This window comes from Haliotis rufescens, unplaced genomic scaffold (assembly GCF_023055435.1).
Source record: "Haliotis rufescens isolate VD_foot unplaced genomic scaffold, xgHalRufe1.0.p SCAF_12, whole genome shotgun sequence".
Taxonomy (NCBI): Eukaryota; Metazoa; Mollusca; class Gastropoda; order Lepetellida; family Haliotidae; genus Haliotis; species Haliotis rufescens.
The window spans coordinates 32,346,022-32,371,961 of record NW_025963802.1 but is presented as its reverse complement, the minus strand read 5'-3'; the positions used below and the strand labels follow the sequence as shown (position 1 = coordinate 32,371,961).

At 45.4% G+C, this 25,940-nt stretch overlaps 1 protein-coding gene across 1 annotated transcript in view; it reads right to left on the bottom strand.

Annotated features, from left to right (window-relative positions):
• Nucleotides 1-698: 698 nt before the first annotated feature.
• Nucleotides 699-25,940, bottom strand: part of LOC124118189 — a 28,358-nt gene continuing 3,116 nt past the window's right edge. Inside the window, exons 2-7 of the mRNA XM_046480306.2 lie at nt 22,207-22,258; nt 6,236-6,416; nt 5,520-5,752; nt 4,607-4,876; nt 2,281-3,015; nt 699-1,026 (exon numbers count right to left, since the gene is read on the bottom strand). Of these exons, the coding sequence (XP_046336262.2) occupies nt 761-1,026; nt 2,281-3,015; nt 4,607-4,876; nt 5,520-5,752; nt 6,236-6,416; nt 22,207-22,258 (1,737 nt within the window). The 3' untranslated portion in view covers nt 699-760. The remainder of the gene's footprint in view (nt 1,027-2,280; nt 3,016-4,606; nt 4,877-5,519; nt 5,753-6,235; nt 6,417-22,206; nt 22,259-25,940) is intronic.

Below are 25,940 nucleotides of genomic sequence, written 5' to 3'. Positions count from 1 at the left end.
ACATCACATTTTGTTGAGCACCTTAATAGAGTGCATTATAAGTTTGTAAGCATATTGCATCCACATGCATGTATATTTCATGCTCATGCCAGATTTCCCACACATACGTATGCAATACATGCGTCACATTTTAAGAGACAATAGAGACACAAGGATGGCACAGGAACAACAAGCAGGAAACAATCAAAGAGTTCATCTGTCATTTAACATGATATATTGTCATATACACACGCCATGTACACACCTGTCAGTCACATGATACACGTGAAAGAGTCGTTCTCAAAGGTCAGAGTTAATCCATGTCGTGAATGAAGACTGAAGTGGTTGAGTACCACATGTACCACTAGCCTGCTTACTCAAATAATGTTTGTTATTTAACGCCGCACTCAGCAATATTCCAGCTTTATGACGGCGGTCTGTAAATAATCGCATCTTGAACCCAGTGATGGACACATGGATAATCTCACCATGTTTGTTTGTTTACTTGTTGTTTAACGCCGCACTCAGCAATATTCCAGCTATATGACGGCGGTCTGTAAAAAATCGAGTCTGGACCAGACAATCCAGTGATTGACATCATGAGCATCGATCCACGCAATTTGGGTACGATGACATGCATTAACTAAGTCAGTGGGCCTGATCACCCGTTGTCGCCTCTATATATAGCTGAAATATTGAGTGCGGCGTTAAACAACAAACAAACAAACCATTTAACATGGCTGGAACTAGATCTAAAATGGTAACCATGTCCTCAAGAAAATCAGACCTGTCCAGTGCTCCGCTTTTTAAAGATATGTTGTATGAACTTCACAGCCCTGTCTAAGTCCATACACGCGATGAACACGAACACGGACACTAAGATGGCGGTTCCTGTACTACCAATAGCCTTGGCAGATGGGCGGTCATCTACAGCCGAAGTCTTGGACCTCCTGTAGGCAGACATCTTCTTTCTGTCCACTGCAAGGTCCAATTCGTCAAGGTCAGTGTTGTCGTCGTCCTTGCAGCTGCAGGTGCAGAGGGTAACCTCTGTGGAAAAATAATCAGAATATGCCATTTTTCACCCTCAGGTGAAGAAATATGTTCCTTTCACATGTCCATGGTAAACAGAAAGGCGATCCCAATATACTAGTATTTAGAGGTTGGTTGGTTGGTTTTTTAACGCCGCACTTAGCAATATTCCAGCTATATGACAGCTCTCTGTAAATAATCGAGTCTGGACCAGACAATCCAGTGATTAATATCATGAGCATCGATACACACAATTTGGGATAGATGACATGCATCAACCAAGCCAGCGAGCCCGTTAGTCGCCTTTTACGACAAGCGTAGTCGCCTTTTACGGCAGGAATGTGTTGCTGAAGACCTATTTAAAGGTAGTTTAAACACGGGTCACGTGCGCAGCATACAGACCTGTCAGTCACACGATACATGTTAAAGCGTCGCTCTCAAAGTCCAGATCATGATCTGTACAAGTGAACCGCTACAGTAGACAGTGTACTTAGCAGTCACCTCTTCGTACACGATATTGCGAATACTAATTAACGACAAAAACAGGGTCTCGGAACAAAGTTCTGCTACTAGACCTAGGTATAGGAACAAGACAAGGGGCAAGAGGTCAAACCATTCATTTACAGAGTAGGAAGATCGCTTACAATGTCATCAAATGTATTGAAAAAGAGTATATATTGGTCGATAAAGGTGACTTCGTCGATCGGATGGTCACGTTCGTACACCCCGACAGCACTGTCTTGCCAGACTCGATTATTTCCAACCCGTTGTCATGAATGCTGCGTTAAACAACCAAAACACCCCAGACAGTTTATATTGCGATGGGGTAGTCTAGTGGTTAATGCGCTCGCCCGTAACGGCAAAGACCCGGATTCGATTCCCAATATATGTACAACGTGTGAAGCCTATTTTTTGGTGTCAACTCTGTGATAGTGCTGGAATATTGCTAAAAACCATAGTTACTCAGTCACTCACTCAAACAGTTCATAACTCTAGAACCTCAGGGTTGGTTGGTTGGTTTGTTGTTTAACGCCGCACACAGCAATATTGCAGCTATATGTCGGCGGTCTGTAAATAATCGAGTCTGGACCAGACAATCCAGTGATTAGTATCATGAGCATCGATCAACCCAATTGGGATCGATGACATGCATCAACCAAGTCAGCGAGCCTGACCACCCGATCCCTTTAGTCGCCTTTTACGACAAGCATAGTCACCTTTTACGGCAAGCATGGGTTGCTGAAGACCTATTCTTCCTCAGGGACAACTTACCATATACACTTGATTCGGATGGAGCCAAAGAAGCATCTTTCAACTTCAGTGTTGACAGAGTTACATTTTTTCCATCGGGAATACTTGAAGGCAACGGATGTTCGTCACTGGACGTCTTTGATTCCAATGAAGTCGGATCTTTATGGGGATTAGGAGCTTTGGTGTACAGAGAAGATTTGGAATTGGAATCTGACCCCATCGACTGAACGGACCCTTCCCAGTCGGATACACTTGGCGACGCATCGAGAACCGGTGATGCATCGAAAACCGACACAGTGAATGTTTCGTGGACGCTTGGCATCAACTGTGAGGTCATGTCTTGCTCGGACGCGTACGTTGACTGAAACGAAGGGTCGACTGTTACATGGACTCTTGGAATCAACGGCGATGTCATCTCTTGCATGGACATTGACTGAAATGAAGATTCGAATGCTTTGTCGACGCTTGGCACCAATGGTGAGGTCAACTTTTGCATGGACGCGTACGTTGACTGAAACGAAGGGTCGACTGTTACATGGACACTGGGCACCAATGGCGATGTCAACTCTTGCAAGGACGTTGTCAGAAGCGAAGAAGGACCCACTGGCGTAGGCGTTGGCGAAATTGAAAGTAGTTGTGTTTGAGTAGAAACTGAATGAAAAACAGATGATGTTTCATCAACGCTTGAGTTGCAGACAACTACCGGTGCCATGTCATCATTGGCTGCAACTTTCGGGGCCTTCGGGGCATACACACCTGCGGGAAGACATATAAAACGTCATAGACAGAATAACCAATCTCGATCACCCACCGAAACAGATTCCACCGCGTGGATGGATCACTTAAACTGGCACCAGATGTACGCCGATTGCCTGTCCTACCGGTAGCACACGCCGTCCAGTTTGCATAAAAAAGTAAGTGTTTGCTTTTTGTTTGACGCGGCACTACAGTACTCCTGCCAGGCCGAATAGGTCTTCAGCAACCTATGCTTGCCGTAAAAGGTTACTATGCTTGTCTTAAAAGGCGACTAAAGGGATCGGGTGGTCAGGCTCGCTGACTTGGTTGGTGCATGTCGTAAGCTTACTACATGGATTGGACCCGTGAAGATCCAGGATAGAATAGGTCTTCAGCAACCCATGCTTGAGGTAAAAGGCGACTATGCTTGTCGTAAGAGGCGACTAACGGGATCGGGTGGTCAGGCTCGCTGACTTGGTTGATGCATGTCATCGATTCCAATTGCGTGGATCGATGCTCATGATGTCAATCACTGGATTGTCTGGTCCAGACTCGATTATTTACAGACCGCCGTCATATAGCAGGAATATTGCTGAGTGTGGCATTAAACAACAAACAAACTACATGGATTGATGCTCATGATGTCAATCACTGGATTGTCTGGTCCAGACTCGATTATTTACAGACCGCAGAAATGTAGCTGGAATATTGTTGAGTGCGGCAGGCATATAAAGTTACCTATCAGTAACCACTTTCAATAAATATTAAATTCATTGGAATAGGCCCGTTGTCAGCCTCAGACGTATCCAGGCCAACAATCCTGATCTTGTCCTTTTGGATAAGTCCAATGAAATCCTTTATATCATCGATCTTTTCTGTCCTTTTTTACACTAATTTGATTGACAAGATTAAGGAAAAGCATGGCAAATATGCGGACCTCGCTTTCGAAATGTCACGCTTTTACATCCCAAGTACCAGGTTGTCCCGACTCCCCATTGTTCTCGGTGCCTTAGGTTTGGTACCTCCCAATCTGTTGACTGACATTAGGAGAGTACCCGGGTTTGCTACCGGGAATATAGCACTTCTGACAATTTGGGTGATGCAGAAGGATGCAGTGTTGGGGAGTCTGCACATTCTCCGAAAAGTTCTGGGTGGGTTTGACGAGGCCGCGCTTTGAAGATCCGGGCTAGCATAGGTCCTCAGCAACCCATGCTTGCCGTAAAAGGCGAATATGCTTGTCGACTAACGGGATCGGGTTGTCAGGCTCGCTGACTTGGTTGATGCATGTCATCGTATCTCAATTGCGTAGATCGATGCTCATGATATCAATCACTGGATTGTCTGGTCCAGACTCGATTATTTACAGACCGCCGTCATATAGCTGCAATATTGCTGAGTGAGGCGTTAAACAACAAACCAATCTGGGAGAAGTCCCATTCGCTGTCTGGGCTGCGTGTAGAGAAGACACGGGCCCTGAGCTGATGATGAGCCTAACCAGCCAGACTGTACAAGGATCGCCCAAACCCTCTTTGCTGCATTTTTAAAAATTTTGATCTGTAAATAATAATAATTAACACAATGGTACCTATCGTGGATATTTTCGGTCGTTTACCTTCGATGCATCTTTTGACGTATGTTTTTGCTTCACTGTCAGCTACTAGGGACGGATTACTTTTAACGAAAACCGACTCCCGACCATAAAATTGACAGAAGGGTGTCCCGCCAGATGAGGCTAGTTGATGGAAAGCCACACATTCCTCGGACCCTGACGAATAATTTCTGCAAGCATCCATGCATTCTTGTATTGTCATCCCAGCCGCCTCCCAAAGGAAGGTCAGTCCGGACGTCTTCATTAACTTAATAATTTCAAAAGAGCAAACACCTGCAACAAAGCATAGAGAAAGAAATTAAACAAGAAACACTGTCCATATAAGGGATTCGAAGGGAGAAACAGTCTAATAAAAGTCCATCTTTTACTGCCACATGATAATTCTCTGTGTAAGGACCTCACGAGTCTATATAGGTGGATGCGTCAGGTTAAGTTTCGAAAACGAACTTAAACGGGCAGTTCTGAGAGGAAACAATGGCCTACTATTGTAGTATTGTAAATATTTACATACCCTGTATTCGCCCAAAGGGAATAACTGTCGAGGTTATATCAGTATTTTGTGTCGGTTTTCCTTTGTTAAATCAATATTTCGGAATCGAGAGGGTTATTGTATGAGAGAGAGTGTAAAAGATCTCATTTAAAGACATTATATGAAGCGTCTAGTCGAGATTAAAATGTTGATTTTAACTGCTAACTGCTACGTTTTGACTCGTTTATGACAAGTTTGATGTACTTGTCTTTGGCATAACAAAAAACAACAACTTTAAATCCAAAATGTTACAAGATCAGTTCAACACGAGATTCTAGTTTGTTTATATTTTTTACCCTCCTACCGCCGTGTTCGGTCCAAAATGTGGTATTGTTGGTGTTGTTTACAGGTGGACAAACCATTGGATTACTGAGGATAAATACACACCTGTGTATTCCTCGCAGACAATCTGGTATCGGGCGCTGCATTCCCTGGTCATGAACCCAGTGGGCCCTTCATCGCGTAGTCGCATACATCGGTGATCGGCTAGATGATCGGGTTCATTGTTACCACCCCAGATGACCCATCCAAGAGGCTCACAGTCCGTGGACCATCTTAGGTTTGATACGTTGGCGTTGTTCGGTTCAGGTTGATGAAGTCCAGTCCAGTAGTCTCTTGTCCTGCAATACACATCGGTTTTGTATGTGATATCAGGTGTTGGCCAAAAGTTGAGGGTGTCCTGGAGCGCCGATGTCACCCGTCACAAACCTAGCACAGTCAACTCAATTGTTCACGGATGCACAAGGTGCATCTCTGTAATAAGGGTAAACCATTGAGCAACTCGCCGTTAAGTATTCGTAAGTGGTGCTTGGGAATTTTGTCACAGGCAGTTTTGTTTCTTGTCGGTCAAAGCTTCAAAACACGCCATTGTTTTGTTAAACCTTTCTGGAGATAATTTTTCTACGACATCCCCCCAAATCCGCCAACCCATCCTACCCTCAAATATGTAATAGTCTGTCCCGAAATATCAACCGGCGAACAAAAAGAGTGGCTGAAATTATAAATCAAATTTGAGGTAACTGCCCTTTGATCCAATTCTTGTTCCTTTTAATTATATCAATACCTACACAAGGATAATCTTGATTCGCCAACAATATACTCACATTTGTGAATTATTTTTCCAATCAGCGTTGATTTCCTGAAAGTTGTTATATTTCGTTAATGTATTCAGTGTGAGCATGTTTTGACCTTGACCTTGACATATTGCGTAAACCTCGTTCCAGGTTTTGTAACCGGCGTAAAGTGTGTACTTCACAGGTGTTGTTGGTAACGAAGACGTCAAGCCTACAACAGAATGAACAACAACGTACACTTTTAACTTAAATCCTTTAGTGAATGAGTTAGTTTAACGCCCCTTTGCGGAGATTTTCAGTTTTCGGCGTGGTTTTTCAGTTAATCCAGACGGTAGTGTTCCCAGTAAGCTCAGCTGGATTGACACATTTCAGATCATTGAGTGAGTGAGTGAGTGAGTTGGATTTAATGACGACTGAAACAGTATCCCAGTTATACTTAATGTGGGAGGAAATCCCGAAGTGATGCAGGCCACACGGTATCGTGTATGGGTGTGACAACCTTGAAACATTACTGTGGCGAACCGGAATTCGAAGCCACGGTCATAGGTTATTGTCGCGCCCAAGGGACGCAACTCTGCACAGCGAATTGCGACGCCTTAGACGTCTAAGTCGCCTGTGCAACCTTTTTTGGTGTGTCGATTAACGGCCGTCAAAAAAAAATTGCAATGCACTTGAAGAAATTTACTGAGCCTAATCGTCGAGACGTGACGGGTCGGTGAGGAAGCCTAGTGGTTAAATATGGTGGCCGAGTGGGGACATCGCTTTATCGTCTTCAATTACGGCCGCTAGAAAGCGATAACACGAGACGATAAAGCAATAACACGAGACAGGAAAGCGATAAGACGAGATGATTAAGCAATAACACGAGACGATAAGGCAATAACACGAGACAGGAAAGCGATAACACGGGACGATAAAGCAATAACACGAGACAGGAAAGCGATAAGACGAGATGATTAAGCAATAACACGAGACGATAAAGCAATAACACGAGACAGGAAAGCGATAAGACGAGATGATTAAGCAATAACACGAGACGATAAGGCAATAACACGAGACAGGAAAGCGATAACACGGGACGATAAAGCAATAACACGAGACAGGAAAGCGATAAGACGAGATGATTAAGCAATAACAAGAGACAAGAATGCGATAGCACAAGACGAGAAAGCACAAGACGGGAAAGCGAGAGCACAAGACGAGAAAGCGATGACGCGAGACGAGAAATCGGTAACACAAGTGATTGTTTCCAGTCACATTTCAAATGATACCTATATGGAGGGAATGTTGAAATTGTCTCACTTTTTACTGAAACATAATTCAACTGTACAGACATAGGTGATACTACGACTATATATTTATGCGCAAAAAGTAGGTGACTGATTTATGGCCCTATTTAGGAGTTTCATGCCGAAAGCGCGTGGCGGGTCATGTCAATACGTTCTAAATAAATCATTTAAAATCCAAATATATATCAATCATGGCTGATTGGAAATGAGGAAGAATTATGAATAATAATGAAAAATAGGAATAGCGAAAAAATGTTTTAAACACGCAAAGATGTTTCTTTCTTAGTGTATGTGAATCTTGCTAATTTACTACAATACAAGAAAATATTCATGGTAAAATAAGAGGCAAAATAGCTGTGAGAATTATAGGAATGGATGGATCACTGAATATCGGCAGGCACTTTTTAATTTACGGTTTTACTGGAAATATCGCTTTTTCGCTCTATCGTTTCCTCGCTTCCTTGCTTTCTCGCTTTCTCGCTGTAAAAGGCCAGGTTCACACAGTGCCGATTATGGCTCCCGTTTTAGATCTGACCGCGCTACGACAGGAAAAAGTCGGTTTAATATCCTCAATAATCTGGAATGACCTATCATTGTCTGAACGCAGTCGTATACGTTCGCAACATAGCCCTACGGATCGGGAAAGGTCCAGAGAGGTCGGCCAAGCACTCCCGACAGTATGGTGCGTCCAGTAACATTCGGGAAACTCAGCCGATTTTGTCTAGTCGGGTTACAATCGTGACTATGTCGTGACAGATTCTGCTGTATTGGATCAAAATCGTAACAATGTCCTGTGTTGTCTGGACGGTGTCCTGTGGATCGGGACGCTGTCGTGATGAACGGGCATGAACTTTTCATTGCCGTTTCTTGGCGATTGAGTTCAAATTGCGTACAGATCTTGCCGAATGCGAACCGCCTTTGTCGGTTCACTGTCCGGTCACTGCCTGATCTCTGTCGGATCGCATTCGGGAGAATCGGGACGCTGTCAGGACAGATTCGGTCGTTTTGTACCATGCGGGAGATACAAATCGGATCAGATTCGGATTGAGAACGGGAGAATTGGGACGAATTCGACTGGAAACGCCTGAATCGGGATCTAATTGTTTGTGAATTTCCCGCCACGAATCACAGGATCTTGATCAGACTTATGACAAATTTTAATCGGGAATGGTCCTGTCAAGGACGGCAGTAAAAATCCTGAATGTGTGACTGAGCCCTGACCATAGTCATATGAAAGAATCGTGTGTTTATTAACTTCTTTTGAATAGTATATACTGTAAATCTTGAAATTAACGTGAGAGTTTGTTGAAGCGAAAAATGCGATTGGATGTACGTCTCAGAAATGACAGTTGATAAAATGGCCTCACTGCACACTTTGAATAGCGGAAATATTATTGATTTTAAAACAACTATCTATTTCCACGTCACGGTTTATTTAGAACAATGTGTCATTCAAACATTAGAAATTACACATTGGACATTCGGGGATAATGAGTTATCATTGCTGTAGTGGGAACTCAACCGTCCCATTAGTATTTAGATTATTGCCTTGACCCGCCAAGCGCCGACGGCGTAATAGTCCCATAAAACTCCTAAATGAGGCCATAAATAAATCAATTACATTTTACGCAGAAATCCGAGGAAAGATTTAAAACCAACCGCGTCTGTAAGTTAAATTATGTTTACGTAATTATTTGTTTACGGAGTAAACGTAAAAACCGATCGCGAGGTGCACACTTTGCGTACATCCGCTACGAATCTACACGGATTAACGCACCGTGAACACCGGTTTTTGAGCGCACGCGTTAGGACACCGTAGCATATACACACACGCGTTAGGACACCGTAGCATATACACACACGCGTTAGGACACCGTAGCATATACACACACGCGTTAGGACATCGTAGCATATACACACGCGCGTTAGGACACCGTAGCATATACACCCACACGTTAGGACACCGTAGCATATACACACACGCGTTAGGACACCGTTGCATATACAGACCCGCGTTAGGACACCGTAGTATATACACACACACGTTAGGACACCGTAGCATATACACACACGCGTTAGGACACCGTTGCATATACACAAACGCGTTAGGACACCGTAGCATATACACCCACACGTTAGGACACCATAGCATATACATACACGCGTTAGGACACCATAGCATATGTACACGCGCGTTAGGACACCGTATCATATACACACACACGTTAGGACACAGTAGAATATACATCCACGCGTTAGGACACCGTAGCATACACACACTGGCGTTAGGACACCTTAGCATATACACTCACACGTTAGGACACCGTAGCATATACATACGCGTTAGGACACCGTAGCATATACACACACGCGTTAGGACGTGTCTCTGGTATACTCACCAGCTTGCACCAGGTTTATAATACCAACGACAATAAATGGAAAGGACGTGTCTCTGGTATGCTCACCAGCTTGCACCAGGCTTATAATACCAACGACAAAAATGGAAAGGACGTGTCTCTGGTATACTCACCAGCTTGCACCAGGCTGACCAACGACAATAAATGGAAAGGACGTGTCTCTGGTATACTCACCAGCTTGCACCAGGCTGATCAACGACAATAAATGGAAAGGACGTGTCTCTGGTATGCTCACCAGCTTGCACCAGGCTTATAATACAAACGACAATAACTTGAAAGGACGTGTCTCTGGTATGCTCACCAGCTTGCACCAGGCTTATAATACCAACAACAATAAATGGAAAGGACGTTTCTCTGGTATGCTCACCAGCTTAAACCAGGCTTATAAAACAAACGACAATAAATGGAAAGGACGTTTCTCTGATATGCTCACCAGCTTGCACCAGGCTTATAATACCAACGACAAAAATGGAAAGGACGTGTCTCTGGTATACTCACCAGCTTGCACCAGGCTTATAATACCAACAACAAAAATGGAAAGGACGTGTCTCTGGTATACTCACCAGCTTGCACCAGGCTGACCAACGACAATAAATGGAAAGGACGTGTCTCTGGTATCCTCACCAGCTTAAACCAGGCTAATCAACGACAATAACTGGAAAGGACGTGTCTCTGGTATGCTCACCAGCTTGCACCAGGCTTATAATACCAACGACAATAAATGGAAAGGACGTGTCTCTGGTATACTCACCAGCTTACACAAGGCTTATAATACCAACGACAAAAATGGAAAGGACGTGTCTCTGGTATACTCACCAGCTTGCACCAGGCTGACCAACGACAATAAATGGAAAGGACGTGTCTCTGGTATACTCACCAGCTTAAACCAGGCTGATCAACGACAATAACTGGAAAGGACGTGTCTCTGGTATGCTCACCAGCTTGCACCAGGCTTTATAATACAAACGACAATAACTTGAAAGGACGTGTCTCTGATATGCTCACCAGCTTGCACCAGGCTTATAATACAAACGACAATAAATGGAAAGGACGTTTCTCTGGTATGCTCACCAGCTTAAACCAGGCTTATAAAACAAACGACAATAAATGGAAAGGACGTTTCTCTGATATGCTCACCAGCTTGCACCAGGCTTATAATACCAACGACAAAAATGGAAGAGACGTGTCTCTGGTATACTCACCAGCTTGCACAAGGCTTATAATACCAACGACAAAAATGGAAAGGACGTGTCTCTGGTATACTCATCAGCTTAAACCAGGCTGACCAACGACAATAAATGGAAAGGACGTGTCTCTGGTATGCTCACCAGCTTGCACCAGGCTTATAATACCAACGACAATAAATGGAAAGGACGTTTCTCTGGTATACTCACCAGCTTACACAAGGCTTATAATACCAACGACAAAAATGGAAAGGACGTGTCTCTGGTATACTCACCAGCTTGCACCAGGCTGACCAACGACAATAAATGGAAAGGACGTGTCTCTGGTATACTCACCAGCTTAAACCAGGCTGATCAACGACAATAACTGGAAAGGACGTGTCTCTGGTATGCTCACCAGCTTGCACCAGGCTTATAATACAAACGACAATAACTTGAAAGGACGTGTCTCTGGTATGGTCACCAGCTTGCATTAGGCTTATAATACCAACGACAATAAATGGAAAGGACGTTTCTCTGGTATGCTCACCAGCTTGCACCAGCCTTATAAAACAAACGACAATCAATGGAAAGGACGTTTCTCTGATATGCTCACCAGCTTGCACCATGCTTATAATACAAACGACAATAAATCGAAGGGACGTCTCTCTGGTATACTCACAAGCTTGCACCAGGCTGACCAACGACAAAGAATGGAAGAGACGTGTCTCTGGTATACTCACCAACTTGCACCAGGCTGACCAACGACAATAAATGGAAGAGACGTGTCTCTGGTATACTCATCATCTTGCACCAGGCTGACCAACGACAAAGAATGGAAAGGACGTGTCTCTGGTATACTCACCAGTTTGCACCAGGCTGCCCAACGACAATAAATGGAAAGGACTTGTCTCTGGTATACTCACCAGTTTGCACCAGGCTGCCCAACGACAAAGAATGGAAAGGACGTGTCTCTGGTATCCTCACCAGTTTGCACTAGGCTGCCCAACGACAATAAATGGAAAGGACGTGTCTCTGGTATACTCACCAGCTTAAACCAGGCGTATCAACTACAATAAATCGAAGGGACGTGTCTCTGGTATGCTCACCAGCTTAAACCAGGCTTATAATACCAACGACAAAGAATGGCATATACGTGTCTCTGGTATACTCACCAGCTTGCACCAGGCTGACCAACGACAAAGAATGGAAAGGACGTGTCTCTGGTATACTCAGCAGCTTGCACCAGGCTGACAAACGACAAAGAATGGAAAGGACGTGTCTCTGGTATACTCACCAGCTTGCACCAGGCTGACAAACGACAATAAATGGAAAGGACGTGTCTCTGGTATACTCACCAGCTTAAACCAGGCTGATCAACGACAGTAACTGGAAAGGAGGTGTCTCTGGTATGCTCACCAACTTGCACCAGGCTTATAATACAAACGACAATAACTTGAAAGAACGTGTCTCTGGTATGCTCACCAGCTTTCACCAGGCTTGTAATACCAACGACAAAGAATGGCATATACGTGTCTCTGGTATACTCACCAGCTTGCACCAGGCTGACCAACGACAAAGAATGGAAAGGACGTGTCTCTGGTATACTCAGCAGCTTGCACCAGGCTGACCAACGACAAAGAATGGAAGGGACGTGTCTCTGGTATACTCACCAGCTTGCACCAGGCTGACCAACGACAAAGAATGGAAAGGACGTGTCTCTGGTATACTCACCAGCTTGCACCAGGCTGACCAAGGACAAAGAATGGAAAGGACGTGTCTCTGGTATACTCACCAGCTTGCACCAGGCTGACCAACGACAAAGAATGGAAAGGACGTGTCTCTGGTATACTCACCATCTTGCACCAGGCTGACCAACGACAAAGAATGGAAGAGACGTGTCTCTGGTATACTCACCAGCTTGCACCAGGCTGACCAACGACAAAGAATGGAAGAGATGTGTCTCTGGTATACTCACCAGTTTGCACCAGGCTGCCCAACGACAATAAATGGAAAGGACGTGTCTCTGGTAGGCTCACAAGCTTGCACCAGGCTTATAATACCAACGACAAAGAATAGAATATACGTGTCTCTGGTATACTCACCAGCTCGCACCAGGCTGACCAACGACAATAAATGGAAGGGACGTGTCTCTGGTATACTCACCATCTTGCACCAGGCTGACCAACGACAAAGAATGGAAGAGACGTGTCTCTGGTATACTCACCAGCTTGCACCAGGCTGCCCAACGACAAAGAATGGAAAGGACGTGTCTCTGGTATACTCACCAGTTTGCACCAGGCTGCCCAACGACAATAAATGGAAAGGACGTGTCTCTGGTATACTCACCAGTTTGCACCAGGCTGACCAACGACAAAGAATGGAAGGGACGTGTCTCTGGTATCCTCACCAGTTTGCACCAGGCTGCCCAACGACAATAAATGGAAAGGACGTGTCTCTGGTATACTCACCAGCTTAAACCAGGCTGATCAACGACAATAAATCGAAGGGACGTGTCTCTGGTATGCTCACCAACTTGCACCAGGCTTATAATACAAACGACAAAGAATGGAAAGGACGTGTCTCTGGTATGCTTACAAGCTTGCACCAGGCTTATAATACCAACGACAAAGAATAGAATATACGTGTCTCTGGTATACTCACCAGCTTGCATCAGGCTGACCAACGACAAAGAATGGAAAGGACGTGTCTCTGGTATACTCAACAGCTTGCACCAGGCTGCCCAACGACAAAGAATGGTAAGGACGTGTCTCTGGTATACTCACCAGTTTGCACCAGGCTGACCAACGACAAAGAATGGAAAGGACGTGTCTCTGGTATCCTCACCAGTTTGCACCAGGCTGCCCAACGACAAAGAATCGAAAGGACGTGTCTCTGGTATACTCACCAGCTTGCACCAGGCTGACAAACGACAAAGAATGGAAGGGACGTGTCTCTGGTATACTCACCAGCTTGCATCAGGCTGACCAACGACAAAGAATCGAAAGGACGTGTCTCTGGTATACTCACCAGCTTAAACCAGGCTGACGATCGACAAAGAATGGAAAGGACGTGTCTCTGGTATACTCACCAGCTTGCACCAGGCTGACCAACGACAAAGAATGGAAAGGACGTGTCTCTGGTATACTCACCATCTTGCACCAGGCTGACCAACGACAAAGAATGGAAGAGACGTGTCTCTGGTATACTCACCAGCTTGCACCAGGCTTATAAAACAAACGACAATAAATGGAAAGGACGTTTCTCTGATATGCTCACCAGCTTGCACCAGGCTTATAATACCAACGACAAAAATGGAAGAGACGTGTCTCTGGTATACTCACCAGCTTGCACAAGGCTTATAATACCAACGACAAAAATGGAAAGGACGTGTCTCTGGTATACTCATCAGCTTAAACCAGGCTGACCAACGACAATAAATGGAAAGGACGTGTCTCTGGTATGCTCACCAGCTTGCACCAGGCTTATAATACCAACGACAATAAATGGAAAGGACGTTTCTCTGGTATACTCACCAGCTTACACAAGGCTTATAATACCAACGACAAAAATGGAAAGGACGTGTCTCTGGTATACTCACCAGCTTGCACCAGGCTGACCAACGACAATAAATGGAAAGGACGTGTCTCTGGTATACTCACCAGCTTAAACCAGGCTGATCAACGACAATAACTGGAAAGGACGTGTCTCTGGTATGCTCACCAGCTTGCACCAGGCTTATAATACAAACGACAATAACTTGAAAGGACGTGTCTCTGGTATGGTCACCAGCTTGCATTAGGCTTATAATACCAACGACAATAAATGGAAAGGACGTTTCTCTGGTATGCTCACCAGCTTGCACCAGCCTTATAAAACAAACGACAATCAATGGAAAGGACGTTTCTCTGATATGCTCACCAGCTTGCACCATGCTTATAATACAAACGACAATAAATCGAAGGGACGTCTCTCTGGTATACTCACAAGCTTGCACCAGGCTGACCAACGACAAAGAATGGAAGAGACGTGTCTCTGGTATACTCACCAACTTGCACCAGGCTGACCAACGACAATAAATGGAAGAGACGTGTCTCTGGTATACTCATCATCTTGCACCAGGCTGACCAACGACAAAGAATGGAAAGGACGTGTCTCTGGTATACTCACCAGTTTGCACCAGGCTGCCCAACGACAATAAATGGAAAGGACTTGTCTCTGGTATACTCACCAGTTTGCACCAGGCTGCCCAACGACAAAGAATGGAAAGGACGTGTCTCTGGTATCCTCACCAGTTTGCACTAGGCTGCCCAACGACAATAAATGGAAAGGACGTGTCTCTGGTATACTCACCAGCTTAAACCAGGCGTATCAACTACAATAAATCGAAGGGACGTGTCTCTGGTATGCTCACCAGCTTAAACCAGGCTTATAATACCAACGACAAAGAATGGCATATACGTGTCTCTGGTATACTCACCAGCTTGCACCAGGCTGACCAACGACAAAGAATGGAAAGGACGTGTCTCTGGTATACTCAGCAGCTTGCACCAGGCTGACAAACGACAAAGAATGGAAAGGACGTGTCTCTGGTATACTCACCAGCTTGCACCAGGCTGACAAACGACAATAAATGGAAAGGACGTGTCTCTGGTATACTCACCAGCTTAAACCAGGCTGATCAACGACAGTAACTGGAAAGGAGGTGTCTCTGGTATGCTCACCAACTTGCACCAGGCTTATAATACAAACGACAATAACTTGAAAGAACGTGTCTCTGGTATGCTCACCAGCTTTCACCAGGCTTGTAATACCAACGACAAAGAATGGCATATACGTGTCTCTGGTATACTCACCAGCTTGCACCAGGCTGACCAACGACAAAGAATGGAAAGGACGTGTCTCTGGTATACTCAGCAGCTTGCACCAGGCTGACCAACGACAAAGAATGGAAGGGACGTGTCTCTGGTATACTCACCAGCTTGCACCAGGCTGACCAACGACAAAGAATGGAAAGGACGTGTCTCTGGTATACTCACCAGCTTGCACCAGGCTGACCAAGGACAAAGAATGGAAAGGACGTGTCTCTGGTATACTCACCAGCTTGCACCAGGCTGACCAACGACAAAGAATGGAAAGGACGTGTCTCTGGTATACTCACCATCTTGCACCAGGCTGACCAACGACAAAGAATGGAAGAGACGTGTCTCTGGTATACTCACCAGCTTGCACCAGGCTGACCAACGACAAAGAATGGAAGAGATGTGTCTCTGGTATACTCACCAGTTTGCACCAGGCTGCCCAACGACAATAAATGGAAAGGACGTGTCTCTGGTAGGCTCACAAGCTTGCACCAGGCTTATAATACCAACGACAAAGAATAGAATATACGTGTCTCTGGTATACTCACCAGCTCGCACCAGGCTGACCAACGACAATAAATGGAAGGGACGTGTCTCTGGTATACTCACCATCTTGCACCAGGCTGACCAACGACAAAGAATGGAAGAGACGTGTCTCTGGTATACTCACCAGCTTGCACCAGGCTGCCCAACGACAAAGAATGGAAAGGACGTGTCTCTGGTATACTCACCAGTTTGCACCAGGCTGCCCAACGACAATAAATGGAAAGGACGTGTCTCTGGTATACTCACCAGTTTGCACCAGGCTGACCAACGACAAAGAATGGAAGGGACGTGTCTCTGGTATCCTCACCAGTTTGCACCAGGCTGCCCAACGACAATAAATGGAAAGGACGTGTCTCTGGTATACTCACCAGCTTAAACCAGGCTGATCAACGACAATAAATCGAAGGGACGTGTCTCTGGTATGCTCACCAACTTGCACCAGGCTTATAATACAAACGACAAAGAATGGAAAGGACGTGTCTCTGGTATGCTTACAAGCTTGCACCAGGCTTATAATACCAACGACAAAGAATAGAATATACGTGTCTCTGGTATACTCACCAGCTTGCATCAGGCTGACCAACGACAAAGAATGGAAAGGACGTGTCTCTGGTATACTCAACAGCTTGCACCAGGCTGCCCAACGACAAAGAATGGTAAGGACGTGTCTCTGGTATACTCACCAGTTTGCACCAGGCTGACCAACGACAAAGAATGGAAAGGACGTGTCTCTGGTATCCTCACCAGTTTGCACCAGGCTGCCCAACGACAAAGAATCGAAAGGACGTGTCTCTGGTATACTCACCAGCTTGCACCAGGCTGACAAACGACAAAGAATGGAAGGGACGTGTCTCTGGTATACTCACCAGCTTGCATCAGGCTGACCAACGACAAAGAATCGAAAGGACGTGTCTCTGGTATACTCACCAGCTTAAACCAGGCTGACGATCGACAAAGAATGGAAAGGACGTGTCTCTGGTATACTCACCAGCTTGCACCAGGCTGACCAACGACAAAGAATGGAAAGGACGTGTCTCTGGTATACTCACCATCTTGCACCAGGCTGACCAACGACAAAGAATGGAAGAGACGTGTCTCTGGTATACTCACCAGCTTGCACCAGGCTGACCAACGACAAAGAATGGAAGAGATGTGTCTCTGGTATACTCACCAGTTTGCACCAGGCTGCCCAACGACAATAAATGGAAAGGACGTGTCTCTGGTAGGCTCACAAGCTTGCACCAGGCTTATAATACCAACGACAAAGAATAGAATATACGTGTCTCTGGTATACTCACCAGCTCGCACCAGGCTGACCAACGACAATAAATGGAAGGGACGTGTCTCTGGTATACTCACCATCTTGCACCAGGCTGACCAACGACAAAGAATGGAAGAGACGTGTCTCTGGTATACTCACCAGCTTGCACCAGGCTGCCCAACGACAAAGAATGGAAAGGACGTGTCTCTGGTATACTCACCAGTTTGCACCAGGCTGCCCAACGACAATAAATGGAAAGGACGTGTCTCTGGTATACTCACCAGTTTGCACCAGGCTGACCAACGACAAAGAATGGAAGGGACGTGTCTCTGGTATCCTCACCAGTTTGCACCAGGCTGCCCAACGACAATAAATGGAAAGGACGTGTCTCTGGTATACTCACCAGCTTAAACCAGGCTGATCAACGACAATAAATCGAAGGGACGTGTCTCTGGTATGCTCACCAACTTGCACCAGGCTTATAATACAAACGACAAAGAATGGAAAGGACGTGTCTCTGGTATGCTTACAAGCTTGCACCAGGCTTATAATACCAACGACAAAGAATAGAATATACGTGTCTCTGGTATACTCACCAGCTTGCATCAGGCTGACCAACGACAAAGAATGGAAAGGACGTGTCTCTGGTATACTCAACAGCTTGCACCAGGCTGCCCAACGACAAAGAATGGTAAGGACGTGTCTCTGGTATACTCACCAGTTTGCACCAGGCTGACCAACGACAAAGAATGGAAAGGACGTGTCTCTGGTATCCTCACCAGTTTGCACCAGGCTGCCCAACGACAAAGAATCGAAAGGACGTGTCTCTGGTATACTCACCAGCTTGCACCAGGCTGACAAACGACAAAGAATGGAAGGGACGTGTCTCTGGTATACTCACCAGCTTGCATCAGGCTGACCAACGACAAAGAATCGAAAGGACGTGTCTCTGGTATACTCACCAGCTTAAACCAGGCTGACGATCGACAAAGAATGGAAGGGACGTGTCTCTGGTATACTCACCAGCTTGCACCAGGCTGACCAACGACAAAGAATGGAAGGGACGTGTCTCTGGTATACTCACCAGCTTGCACCAGGCTGACAAACGACAAATAATGGAAGGGACGTGTCTCTGGTATACTCACCAGCTTGCACTAGGCTGACCAACGACAAAGAATGGAAGAGACGTGTCTCTGGTATACTCACCATCTTGCACCAGGCTGCCCAACGACAAAGAATGGAAAGGACGTGTCTCTGGTATACTCACCAGTTTGCACCAGGCTGCCCAACGACAATAAATGGAAAGGACGTGTCTCTGGTATACTCACCAGTTTGCACCAGGCTGACCAACGACAAAGAATGGAAAGGACGTGTCTCTGGTATCCTCACCAGTTTGCACCAGGCTGCCCAACGACAATAAATGGAAAGGACGTGTCTCTGGTATACTCACCAGCTTAAACCAGGCTGATCAACGACAATAAATCGAAGGGACGTGTCTCTGGTATGCTCACCAACTTGCACCAGGCTTGAATGGAAAGGACGTGTCTCTGGTATACTTACAAGCATCGCACCAGGCTTATAATACCAACGACAAAGAATAGAATATACGTGTCTCTGGTATACTCACCATCTTGCACCAGGCTGACCAACGACAAAGAATGGAAGAGACGTGTCTCTGGTATACTCACCATCTTGCACGAGGCTGCCCAACGACAAAGAATGGAAAGGACGTGTCTCTGGTATACTCACCAGTTTGCACCAGGCTGCCCAACGACAATAAATGGAAAGGACGTGTCTCTGGTATACTCACCAGTTTGCACCAGGCTGCCCAACGACAATAAATGGAAAGGACGTGTCTCTGGTATACTCACCAGCTTAAACCAGGCTGATCAACGACAATAAATCGAAGGGACGTGTCTCTGGTATGCTCACCAACTTGCACCAGGCTTATAATACAAACGACAAAGAATGGAAAGGACGTGTCTCTGGTATGCTTACAAGCTTGCACCAGGCTTATAATACCAACGACAAAGAATGGAATATACGTGTCTCTGGTATACTCACCAGCTTGCATCAGGCTGACCAACGACAAAGAATGGAAAGGACGTGTCTCTGGTATACTCACCAGCTTGCACCAGGCTGACAAACGACAAAGAATGGAAGGGACGTGTCTCTGGTATACTCACCAGCTTGCACCAGGCTGACCAACGACAAAGAATGGAAGGGACGTGTCTCTGGTATACTCACCAGCTTGCACCAGGCTGACAAACGACAAAGAATGGAAGGGACGTGTCTCTGGTATACTCACCAGCTTGCACTAGGCTGACCAACGACAAAGAATGGAAGAGACGTGTCTCTGGTATACTCAACAGCTTGCACCAGGCTGCCCAACGACAAAGAATGGTAAGGACGTGTCTCTGGTATACTCACCAGTTTGCACCAGGCTGCCCAACGACAATAAATGGAAAGGACGTGTCTCTGGTATACTCACCAGTTTGCACCAGGCTGACCAACGACAAAGAATGGAAAGGACGTGTCTCTGGTATCCTCACCAGTTTGCACCAGGCTGCCCAACGACAAAGAATCGAAAGGACGTGTCTCTGGTATACTCACCAGCTTAAACCAGGCTGATCAACGACAATAAATCGAAGGGACGTGTCTCTGGTATGCTCACCAACTTGCACCAGGCTTATAATACAAACGACAAAGAATGGAAAGGACGTGTCTCTGGTATACTTACAAGCATCGCACCAGGCTTATAATACCAACGACAAAGAATAGAATATACGTGTCTCTGGTATACTCACCATCTTGCACCAGGCTGACCAACGACAAAGAATGGAAGAGACGTGTCTCTGGTATACTCAACAGCTTGCACCAGGCTGCCCAACGACAAAGAATGGAAAGGACGTGTCTCTGGTATACTCACCAGTTTGCACCAGGCTGCCCAACGACAATAAATGGAAAGGACGTGTCTCTGGTATACTCACCAGTTTGCACCAGGCTGCCCAACGACAATAAATGGAAAGGACGTGTCTCTGGTATACTCACCAGCTTGCACCAGGCTGATCAACGACAGTAACTGGAAAGGAGGTGTCTCTGGTATGCTCACCAGCTTGCACCAGGCTTATAATACAAACGACAATAACTTGAAAGGACGTGTCTCTGGTATGCTCACCAGCTTGCACCTGGCTTATAATACCAACGACAAAGAATGGCATATACGTGTCTCTGGTATACTCACTAGCTTGCACCAGGCTGACCAACGACAAAGAATGGAAAGGACGTGTCTCTGGTATACTCACCAGCTTGCACCAGGCTGACCAACGACAAAGAATGGAAGGGACGTGTCTCTGGTATACTCACCAGCTTGCACCAGGCTGCCCAACGACAAAGAATGGAAGAGACGTGTCTCTGGTATCCTCACCATCTTGCACCAGGCTGACCAACGACAAAGAATGGAAGAGACGTGTCTCTGGTATACTCACCATCTTGCACCAGGCTGACCAACGACAAAGAATGGAAGAGACGTGTCTCTGGTATCCTCACCATCTTGCACCAGGCTGACCAACGACAAAGAATGGAAGGGACGTGTCTCTGGTATCCTCACCATCTTGCACCAGGCTGACCAACGACAAAGAATGGAAGAGACGTGTCTCTGGTATACTCAACAGCTTGCACCAGGCTGACCAACGACAAAGAATGGAAGAGACGTGTCTCTGGTATACTCACCAACTTGCACCAGGCTTATAATACAAACGACAATAACTGGAAAGGACGTGTCTCTTGTAGGCTCACAAGCCTGCACCAGGCTTATAATACCAACGACAAAGAATAGAATATACGTGTCTCTGGTATACTCACCAGCTTGCACCAGGCTGACCAACGACAATAAATGGAAGAGACGTGTCTCTGGTATACTCACCATCTTGCACCAGGCTGACCAACGACAAAGAATGGAAGAGACGTGTCTCTGGTATACTCACCAGCTTGCACCAGGCTGACCAACGACAAAGAATGGAAAGGACGTGTCTCTGGTATACTCACCATCTTGCACCAGGCTGACCAACGACAAAGAATGGAAGAGACGTGTCTCTGGTATACTCAACAGCTTGCACCAGGCTGCCCAACGCCAAAGAATGGAAAGGACGTGTCTCTGGTATACTCACCAGCTTGCACCAGGCTGACCAACGACAAAGAATGGAAGGGACGTGTCTCTTGTATGCTCACCAGCTTGCACCAGGCTGACCAACGCCAAAGAATGGAAGGGACGTGTCTCTGGTATACTCACCAGTTTGCACCAGGCTGACCAACGCCAAAGAATGGAAGGGACGTGTCTCTGGTATACTCACCAGTTTGCACCAGGCTGACCAACGCCAAAGAATCGAAGGGACGTGTCTCTGGTATACTCACCAGTTTGCACCAGACACAAATGGAAAAACACGTGTCCTTGATATACTCACCACCATGCACCAGGATCACCATCAGCAACTTCATTGTGGCCTTGTTTCTTATCTAAACGAGGATGACATAAAATATGAAACACAAATACATCTACACTGTAACGGAAATCAATGCAGGTTTTAATCAGCCGCAGGTAAGGAAACTTGTTTTATTTGCCACGGGTGGGACAGGATACATTCACATTTTTTGCGAACATCAGGTACCATCCCTATTCGATAGAAGTTCATAAAGACATGCTGAGGGACATACCATTTTGGCGACAAAACCAGATTTAATAAAATTTTAAATATGAGCTTAAATACCTTTATTTAAATGTTAAAAAACACCGGACAAGAACATAATTAATATGGAAGACGATTACGCGTTTCTTCAACAGTCTGTGTATGTATATACTCTTCAAAAAAAGAAACTTGACATGGATGTAAAACCACTTTTTGCATAATATATAAACTAATTACATTAAATGAGAACCAAATAAGTCAAACAGAAAGATGATGTGTCTATAATTCGCGAAAACACATGCAAAGCACATAAACGTAGCGTTTGGGGATCAATTTTACATCTTCATCCAAACGCAACCGCCCGTAAAAAACGTGCAGCACAGGATCCTGCATTTAGGCATGCAGGCCCCCCTGCTGAATGGGTATAAAAAATCCACACCAACGGCTGTTCATACAGTCCTTATAACGGCAGTAGAGGCGGTGACAGAATGCCAAGACTGAATGCAGCTCAACGGAACAACGCCATTGGGAGATTACAAGCTAGAGCAACTCAGCAAGAAGTGGCCAGGCACTTTGGCGTATCCAGACAGACAATCTCCGCACTGTAGACCCGATACAACAACACCAACAGAGTTGACGACAGACCAAGGTCAGGAAGACCAAGGGCGACAACCCAAGCACAAGATCGATACATCCGGCTGCGACACCTCCGAGACCGCACTACCCCAGCCGCGTCTACAACCACACAGATCCCTGGGGTACGCAGAATATCAGATCAAACGGTACGCAACAGACTGAGGGAGGCTGGATTTTTTGTACGAAGACCTGTTCGACGTCATGTATTGACCCAACGTCATCTGGCGGACCGTCTGCTTTGGTGCCAACAGAGGGTTAGATGGACACGTGCAAGGTTGAGAAATGTACTGTTTACTGACGAGTCCCGTTTCCTACTCACACGTGCTGATGGGCGCGCACATGTCTACAGACGTCGGGGTGAACGTTACGCCCCCAACTGTGTGCAGCAGGTTGTCCCATTTTGCGGCGGGAGTGTCATGGTATGGGCCGCATTGACAGGTGTGCGTTACTGAGACTTGATCCTACAGCCTTACGTTCTTCCTCACGTCAACGTTCATGGCGGACAGTTCCAGCAGGACAACGCTCGACCGCATATTGCACGTGTTTGTCAGGACTTCTTACGGCACAACAACATCCAGACATTACCTTGGCCAGCCCGGTCACCAGATTTGTCCCCGATTGAGCATCTGTGGGACGAGTTGGATCGACGCGTTCGCAGAAGGAATCCACCGCCCCAAACACTTCCGGCGCTTTTTGATGCACTTCAGCATGAATGGCAGCACATCCAACAGCGTGTTATTGACAACTTGATTGCATCTATGGGTCGTCGGTGTCAAGCGGTGATTGATGCACGTGGTGGGCACAACCGATACTGACATTTTCTGTACCCCTGTGACATTAACTGTATCGTGTACGTGCGTCTGCCTTAGGTGACACGATTAATGTTTTGAACATTGTGTACATTGATCTTCAAACAGTGTTTCAATTATGGTTTCTGTGTCCTATTTTGAAACAATCGCATTATATTACATTTTGAAAGTCAGTGTCAAGTTTCTTTTCTTTTAAGAGTATATATAAAAAAAGTCTTGTGTAATAAAAACAACATAGAAGCTGGATTAAATTAGAGATACCACTGTCTACATTATCTGATCTATTTGTAACAGTTGTATTAGAAGTCTGTAGGGACATAAGAGTTTATTGTTAATTGTATAGGAATATAAGCGACAAAACCCTTTCCATATTCATAAGATATTCCTGCTAAAAGCGATTCCGATTATATCATTAGCATGTGTTTATGAATCACTATCAAATAGTGATGATACCAGGTGTTCGCAAAAAGGTGAGAAAAAGGTGAAATACGTGCATTTCTAATTTTGTCTACAGTTATCTGCTATAATTAATTTTGGTATATGTGTTTTACAAATTCCTGTTATGTTGTTAGTGGTTCAATTTTATTTTTAACAAAACCCCTAAATTTCTTACAATAAAGAAGGGGAGACTGAATAGCCTTCCACGCTTATTCCGCGGGGTTCCAACGAAGTTTATGAATGCGGTAAGTTCGAGAGGTAGAAGACAAAAACAACAGTGAAACATATAAAAGTGGAATCTGTGAAAGATTATGCATTCGAACGAATATTATTGTTCTCTCCTTAATGTGTCTGTGTTGGTTGGTTGTTGTTTGTTGATAAAGAGAAATTATTGATATCAACCATTTTCTCCACCACAAGGACTCTCCTTTGATTTGGTTGGTTGGTTGGTTTGTTGTTTAACGCCGCACTCAGCAATATTCCAGCTATATGACGGCGGTCTGTGAATAATCGAGTCTGGACCAGACAATCCAGTGATTGATATCATGAGCATCGATCCACGTAATTTGGTTCGATGACATGCATCAACCAAGTCGGCGAGCCTGACCGCCCGATCCCGTTAGTCGCCTCTTAGACAAGCATAGAAGCCTTTTACAGTAAGCATGGGTTGCTAAAGACCTATTCTACCCTCGATCTTCACGTGTGAGTCTGTGTTGATTGATATCATAATTTCGTTTCTGAATAATTATTGTTTCCTATTTGTGATAGTTTTCCAGAAATCTATGAGCCTTATGGGTAACGGAATAGAAAGTAAATTCATTTTTATTTTTTTAAACAATTATTACATGTGACATTTGGTCCAGTAGTTCTTAAAATTCTCGATATTCTGTTAGTTGTTTAGTTTTAGTTTTACTTAAACCTTGAAATGCATGATAATTGTAAGGATGTGCCCCGTTCCCACATACATGTTGTTTGCTACGGCAGGGCCGGTGAAGATCCGGGGTAGAATAGGTCTTCAGAAACCAATGCTTGCCGTAAAAGGCGACTATGTTTGTAGTAAAAGGCGACTAACGGGATCGGGTGTTCAGGCTCGGTGACTTGGTTGATGCATGTCATCGGTCCCCATTGCGTGGATCGATGCTCATGTTGTCAATCACAGGATTGTCTGATCCAGACTCGATTATTTACAGACCGCCGTCATATAGCTGGAATATTGCTGAGTGCGGCGTTAAACAACAATCCAAAACCAAATGCTACGACAGAGCACGATTTTTAACAGCGTCGTACACATGTTCGTGGTTAACCGTAGTTTGGCCTGATGCCACCGTAGAAGCAGGATTGTTTTGGGAATGTTAAAAAAATCTTGCTCTAGCGTAGTTGTGGAAAGAAATCGTGGTCCAGAGCAGCAGCATAGTATGAGAGTCCTAACGTTGTCGTGACGGTGTCTTGTTCATTCGTACTCATTCGCAGTGGCCGCAACACCTTCGGTAAGAAGTAAAACAGGAACGCAACGCAAACGTTTTCTTGTTAAACTATGTGAACGTGTGAATGACGACCCGTGAAGATTTCGAGGTAGAATAGGTCTTCAGCAACCCATATTTGCCCTAAAAGGCGACTATGCTTGTCGTA